We start from the raw sequence: 8,052 nt of genomic DNA, 5'->3' as shown, positions 1-8,052 counted from the left end.
GCTATTAGTGAAGAGTTTTGATCAGTGTTGAACTTTTGAGTTTTGTACACAAAATTCTCACATTTAAGAAGATGTATCTTTACTTTCTGTCATTTTTTGCTTGAAATCTCTCAATGATTCTGTGATTGTCACAGAATCAATTTTCAGAAACCCTGTGTTTCTGTACTCTCTGTTGTACTCAGTATCTTCACAGGTAAACAAAGACACACTGAACATATCAAAAATGTCCCTGTCCAATTTAACAATTTCTAATCATGGCATTAATTTATGTCTGTGTGTAAAATTATAGTCTAAGTGCACATCTATAGTATACCAAAATATATAGACAATGGCATCTGAAGGGGTAAAGATAATTCTTTATTTAATAAAATGTGGAAATATACAAAGTTTCATTTAAACCAGGTTGAGACCAGGTCCTGGGCTCCCTGTTAATGGCACGGCCTGTCCATCCTCATTGACATAAGGTCCTGGGAACCAACAGTCAGGTTTTAGACACTCTAATGTCTTGGTAGCTAAAGAGCTATTTTGCAATTTAAATCTAACTACAATACAAATCTACTCACCTTTGTGCCTTTTGTTCTCCTCCTCATCACCTCTTTCTGTCCCCATGTGATCTATTGTAGAGGACCTTTTCCTAGGTCTCACATCATCATCAACTGCCTTTCTTTTCATTCCTGCCCGAGGCTGGATTTCTGTCTGGTTGCAGCTTGAAGGATGTGCATTGAGGTAGTGGTGCTCAGCTGGGCTGCTGCTATGTTCAGGTCTAATGTGGAGAGTGTGGCCAGAATGAGTGCTGCTGCTGCTGCTGCAGGTGGAGCTACCTGCACAACATTTTCTGGTTCTCTTCTGTTCCTGGTCTGACTCCTCACACATTACAGAATCTTCTGCATGAACTCTTTTCCTCTTAACCCTTGTTGAAGTATGACTCAGTGTCTGTCTGTGACTTCTTGGATTTCTGGAGGTAGATGGACCTGCTGAGCTTTTCCGCAACCTCTTTCCACCATTTTCTGACCTTTGAGAATGGTCAGAGTCTGATTCTTTGCACTCCACATCTTCAGCATCAACCACCTTCCTCTTACCACCTGACCTGACTCTGCTTTGGGTCTGGCAGCTTTTGGAGGCGTGTGTGCTGATGCTGTGGTGGAGGGACAGATGAGAGGTTTCATTCTTATCTTCATCATCAACCTTTCTCTTCCTCCCTGATTCGTCTGAACTCGTGGTGTGGGTACTGGCGCAGGGATGTGGGTTGATGCAGTGGGACTGTTCCAGAGACCCACATGCAGCTTCCGCGCTGACAGGTATAGGTGTTTTGTTCCAACAGATGCTCATGATCTCATGGCATGACCTAACGCTGCAAGACAATGGATCATTTCATTATTCAAATTCACCCCCCATCTGAACACAAAATTCCTATTAACATTAAGAAGATATATTTTTTATTTCATTTGCATGGCCATAAATTGAGTGGTATCATTTCTAATATGTTGAAAATACTCGAGGAAATCACAGTATTGACTTACTGGTGGCTGAGGGGGTATAGGCTGACCATGTGGAACAGGCTGGTGAAGTGATGCTCCAGCACCTGATGAGGTGTAATCCGATTGGCAGCATCAAGCTCAAGCATTGCTTTGAGCAGGTCCACAAATATTACCACATCATGTATTTCTGCAGCTTTATCTGCAAAATTCTGAGGCTCGATGGCCCTGACCTGAAACATGAAAAGTTTTTATGTGCTTCTAAATATGTTTTTTAAAATATGAATATGAATGATCAGACGGAACACCTACATGGAGAAGGTCATCCAGAGAGCTAAACCTAAATGACCTGGTCATCATGGGCTGGATCCCTGTTTCTTGATGGAAATGTTCTGGTGACTGAACAGACAGTCTACATGTTAGGAATAATATTTGGACTACAGTAAACTTGGAAATACATGCCACCAGAAGGAAAGAAAGATTTTAGATTAGAATTGTGAGAAAGAAAGGAACATTTTATCCCATCAGGTGGTTTTGGCAATAAATAAATAATAAATAAGTTGAATTATTAAGAAAATGAAAGACAGACATACAGAACATACACAGCCAGAAAGGAATTCTTAGTCTTATACTAGGTTATTGAGCATTGGTGAACATACCTTGAGTTTCCATAGACTAGTGGTAGATTTGTAGTCTCTTTGGAAAAAACAACAAGTATTGTAGCCGAAGGTGAGCAGGTGGTCCGGTGGCTGACCCTGAGTCTCCACTATCCACCTCATCTGAGAAATGCAGCATAATTTATAGCCACTCTGGGAATCTATATCAGACGTTTGTGGTTTTAACTAATTCATTTCTACATAAATAACATAATATACTGTAGTGTAATGAAATCAAAATGCTATCATTTATTTTAATAAAACATTAAAACAATTCTTAGGAAGAAGCAAACTAAAATTCAAGAACCACCTTACCACGTCATAGTCACTCCTGCCAGGGTAGAGTACAGTGCCGAGATACATGGAAACAGCCATGCAGCCCAGAGACCACATATCTACGGCCTCTGTGAATGGAAGCCCCAATAAAATCTCTGGAGCTCTGAGAGAGAACAAACAACCATGGTCACAATAAGCATAAAAACTATTTTCACTATTTTGATGATAACTCTGTGTCAAATATGTAAATTCACAGCACTAAAGTTTCTTGAAGAGGCATCGGAGGTTTGTGTACAAATCACCAATAAACCCTTACAGTCCCAGTGCTGGCTACTCACCTGTATGGACGGGTCTGAATGCATGCGCCTGGTCTGACATCTGACACTTCACAGGCCAGACCGAAGTCAATAACTTTGACTCTGTAAGGCTCCTGTAGATGGTTGACCAACATCACATTTTCCAGCTTGAGGTCTGCATGTATTATCCGGGCAGCCTTCAAGTGACTGAGTGCGCTGGCAACCTGAAAATGTATTAAAATCATTTGATAATAAGGTCAATATTATTCCATTAATATACATTTTCAAACTGTTTATTAATGCAGAAATGAATGCAGCAGGACATACTTGCTGGACAATGGGTCTGATCTCTTTCAGAAGGAGAGGTTGGAAATATCTTTCCTTCATAAAGTCAAAAAGACTTTTATCCAGATGTTCAAACACCAGGCAAATATGGCCTTTGTCTGTGAAAGCGTGGTGCCAATGCACCAAGTTGCTTTTGTCCAGAGATGTCAGTTTCAGCAGGGCAGCCACCTGGAGAGGTCCGACAGATTTTTGATTAGCTTGACACAATATGTTAGGCAAATGCAGTTGCTTGAAACTCTGGCCAAAGTATAGTCACAAAAATAACACAAGTGAAACACTTGGTTCTTACCTCTTCTTTGGCCTGGTGAATGTAAATGCCCTCATTCTTCATCAGTTTGATGGCTACTAACTTCATGTCTTTCATCCTCACGCATTTTGCAACCGTGCCAAAGGTGCCGCGCCCCAGCAGAGACTGCACCTGGTAGGTGGAGGATTTGGACGTGAGCAAGCTTCCGATGACTAACTGCTCATACTTGTCAGCTGAAGTGGAGGACATGTTTGAAGCCACTAAAAGACACCTGCTCAAAATTGAGAGGAAAGCAGCAGAGGATGGACATGGACACATCAGTTAGTCACAATTTCACAATAATAGTAAAATCTCTATAACAGTGGCTTCAAAAACAGATATGGACATTTTAAAACAGAGATAATTAGTTTATACAAATTCACAAGACATTTGGTGCACTAAATTACAGTCAAAAGTGTTACAGTGCAGTGTTGTTGTTACAAGAAATATCTTTTGATTTAAGAACATTGATCAATCAGGATATATGATACTTACCAAGTGTCACAGTTGGGATTTCTTGAGAGTTTCTCCTCAAAAAGGGTTTTGGTAAATGTAAAGAAAATCTTGTTGCACTTTGAAAGGTTGACAGAACTTTGAATGTGCAGACACACAGTTCGCAGCTGAGCTTGGTGCCTCAGGATTCCAGGATTCTACACTCTGTTCTATAACATCACATTCTCATCTTCTATAGAACAGTGGAAGGTTCCAAGCATTCTAAGATGGTTAAAGTCATTTAAGGTGTTCCTTGTGTCACAGGACAAACCCACAGTCAGTGGAGACATCAAAATGTACAGTGGCGTTTTGTATATTGATAAAAACATAAAAAAAAGAAATAGAATATTTGCATCATAAGCACTGAATTCCAACTAATTTTTCCCTGAAAGTCAACTGATTTATATTTACAGTAAATGTACAGTAAACTTTTTAAATTGTATTTTAAAGGCCTCTAATTCATCACAGTAATCAATCTAAAGGCCCCAATTTATAGCTCATTAACCTGAAATTTAATCTTAGCGGCACAGAGAACAGTTGAAAAGTCAATTGAAGTGCTAATGAGACTTGAAATGAGAAACAAAGTTGAAGACACCACATAAAGAGGATAATTTATGGATATTTTAACATATTCTGAAATACAGGCTCTAAGTAAATATGGAGACATGCTTACAGTACATCTCACACCTGCATTAATTAATATGGGAAGTGACATATCCCTTTTTGAACCTGTGGCAAATGTGACATATACAAAGGGTGAAACTGAACCAAAACAGTGAAGTTAGAGACCAGAGTTATAATTCTTCCTCAGAAAGCATATTATATACATATGTATATATAGCCGCTTTAAAGTTTAGACATTTTTACAGACATTTTAGGATAACCTTCCACTGTTTGAAAAACTGAAATGCTTTTGTTTTTTAAACATTATTTTATGCATCAGTGAATCTGGAATACACTATTTGTGTCACTGCCTTTCACTCTCATGCATACTAAATGACTTAAAAAATAAATATCTGTCCAAGTTAGTCATAACACGTTCTGTGCGACATATTCAAAATAAAAACATCTCACTCAGCCGCCTCATCAGTGGAACCCTTACCCGCTGATTCGACATTAATTACCCCAATAATTACACAAATTTGCTAATGAACCAATCTGACAGTCACACTTAGGAAGCATGGTTGTTTCAAGATGACTGAAAAGGAGGGAGAGGGAGAGGGAGAGAGAGAGAGTGAGAGAGACAGAGGAAGAATAAGAAATGCCAGAGGAGAGAAAGGGTTGACTCCAAGTCTGCTTCCATGTTTATGCATCTCCTTCTGATGAGCCTCGGGTATTATTATCCCATCATGCCACAAAGCGATGACAGTTCCCTATTAGTTATTGTCCTATTGTTATGAGCTAAGGATGGTGGTAATTAGAGATTCACTGTTGACTGTTATCATGGTGCTAGAATTTCCTTTTTACTCATTCATTATTCAAGATAATGAGAAGTTTTCTCTCATTCCAAGATTCATGAGTAGATCATCAGTCTGCTTTTCTCTGCTTTCTTTATTCATTAAACCATTGCATTATTTGGTACAAAGAAGGGCTGAGGAGATTGTTACTGCCATTTTTTTCTGGCAGAAGTTTGCAACATCAGCTGGATAATGTCTGAAAACTGCGCAGAATCCAATAGTAGACGAAGATAATTCAATTGAAAGGATTTTTTGAGTTTAATTTGATTACGGTGTACCTTCATGTCTTTATAGGCTCGTGACAACTGCATGAATTTCATATTAGAGAGCTTGGCCTGAAGAAACTCCAGCGAGCACTGAGCTCTCTATTTACTTATAATTACAGCGAGTTGGACTTCCTGTGGTGCACCCACTGCAATGCGTAAGCCAACCCCCTGCTGACAAATTCAACTGACAGAGCAAATATATATGCTTCCCCTCATCAGTCAATCCCTTCATCCTTGGTCCAATGTCTTCTGGGACAGCAGAGGGTGGATTTTGCTTGATATTAGCCAAGGCCCAGGCCAGCACGCTGGGGGATTTGCGAGGGTAAACCTCTTACTTTGATGTCTCCTCAAATATCCCCGCTTGACACAGTGAAACAAGGGATAGTGGGAAATTGAGTGGACTGATCCAAAAAAGATTCTCACCTTGCTTATCAACAAACCATTGGGAAAGTAATGGTAAAAAAACAGACAATGGTAAAAATACAGAAACTGATTTTAAGTATGCCACATTACAGTTTATTGTTTTAAAGCTCATTAGAAAAAGAAAAAAACATATTTAGTGCAGGAACATAGAGTATTTACGGGATTGTTAGTGCAAAAAAACAGTTTTAATGAAAACCAAGATGTTCATATTTGTCTGGTTAAACACTGTATCAGCCTACTAAAGGAATAATGACTCAATCTTTAATTGCTCAAAACCCTACACAGCCTCCCTGAGAGGAGTTCAATACAGTTCAAATATTGTAAATTGAGATGGGGACTTGCTTAGTCCCAATTGATCTTTCCAATAAATTGTACAATCTTGTTTTTCAGTGCAGTGTAATAAGCTCCTCTTATTAAAAAAGCAACAAAGGGAACATGGCTGCCGGACACCTGGGTAATTGGAGGGAGCTGTCATCTCAGGCAATACAGCAGAGTCTGTAGCTGTCAGCGTGATGTGTCAGAGTCTGCACAGTGATGAAAGTGACAAAGCTAATTGTTGTCTCACAACTCCATGCTCAGAGAAACTCTCGAGACTCTGAAAAGCTTTTCGCTTCCATTCTTTTCCCTCACAACTTCCCTCATTGATATTAAAAGGCCTGAGGGAGACGTTTGGGTGGCACCGTTAAAGAAAAGCAGCAAAGACGATACAGATGTTATACTGTCTGGATGTGTTGCTCAGAAATTAGTCAGGCAGAATTAGCATGCGATCACATCAACTCATGGGAGCGATGATACAGTAACTGCAAAATGATCAGAGAAATTCACAGAAGCAAAGATGCACATAAAGAGAATTATCAGTGAGTCAGAGCATCAAGCAACTCATAAGGAACATTAATTCCCAAGCCCAAAACCCAAGAGAAGATCTACACTACAGCACTCCATGTCATTATACAAATGACCTCAAATGAGGATAAACCATTTGATCACAGAGAGAGCCTGGAGTTTGTGAGATGGCAGCATTTATGATTTATCTGCCCGAATACAGAATTAGTAGCTTCTTTCTGATCTGCACGGTCAGTCGATGATAAAGTAGCCTTTAAGTTAATTCGCCACATTGACTTGGGACACAAACACTGAGGCCATGAACATTTTTAAAGTTCAGTCTTGAGGACAGAGGGCTAACTGGCTACTGGGAAGGAACACATTCAGGTCAGTGCAACTTGACAAGGTTTGATTAATCACTATAGGAAACCTAGTTCAAAACAGGAGTGACTAATGACCCATGTATTGCTGTTGATTTAATCAATCAAGACAAGGCTCTAGCCTTGCCAATACCTGGGATGAGTACAGCCGCACTCACTCGCACACACATACACACGCACACTCACACTCACTTTAAACTAGTAGGCATCAAAAGCTGGAACCACAAGTTCTTTGCACATCTTCTTTTCAAAATCTCCATGTAAAGAAGCTGCCTGCCTAAATACCTAATAACAATATAACAATAATAACAATAACTGCAGATATTTATATGCAAAAATGATCCATGGGAGAAGAAAATTATCATTATATGGTAAAAAAAGAAACATAAAACATACAATAATACATCTTCACCAATGTTTTTACAATTAAGGCTCAACCTCCTCACAAGATGTTACACTTACCCATATTTAAACAGACAATAAGTTTTCTGCACCTCTGTTCAGAGGCTATTTTCAACTATTTTCAGTGGAAAGTAGCTAAACCCTGCTTGAAAAGTAGCTAAATGTCACTAAATGACTTCATGTGTCATTAGCATATTAATGGCATCATCTTGTTGTATTTGCATTCTGTGTAATATTGGCGCTTCATAACTGTTTTCTCCCATAATCCATGCTCATCAACTGTTTTAATATAAATATATCCATCCATCCCGCTTATTCCTAAACCAAGGTGACAGAGATCTGCTGGAGCCTATCCCAGCTCTCTTTGGGTGAAAGGCAGGGGTCCACCCTGGACAGGTCACCAGTCCATCACAGGGCCATATAGAGACAAACAACCTCATACACTCACACTCACTCCTATGGGCAATTTAGAGTCA

The 8,052-nt window shown here is 39.4% G+C and overlaps 1 protein-coding gene across 1 annotated transcript; it reads right to left on the bottom strand.

Moving 5' to 3' along the window:
• Positions 1-393: 393 nt before the first annotated feature.
• On the bottom strand, positions 394-3,544 carry LOC113126263 (homeodomain-interacting protein kinase 1-like). The gene is made up of 7 exons (XM_026300222.1): positions 3,338-3,544; positions 3,031-3,216; positions 2,746-2,927; positions 2,447-2,570; positions 1,521-1,708; positions 564-1,351; positions 394-467 (listed from the first exon to the last, which is right to left on the bottom strand). Exons 1-7 carry the CDS (start codon positions 3,542-3,544, stop codon positions 394-396), a joined length of 1,749 nt encoding a protein of 582 aa, XP_026156007.1.
• Positions 3,545-8,052: the final 4,508 nt, after the last annotated feature.

This window comes from Mastacembelus armatus, chromosome 11, assembly GCF_900324485.2.
Source record: "Mastacembelus armatus chromosome 11, fMasArm1.2, whole genome shotgun sequence".
Lineage (NCBI taxonomy): Eukaryota > Metazoa > Chordata > Actinopteri > Synbranchiformes > Mastacembelidae > Mastacembelus > Mastacembelus armatus.
Note: the sequence above shows the minus strand (reverse complement) of the source record. Positions and strands in the feature narration are given on the sequence as shown.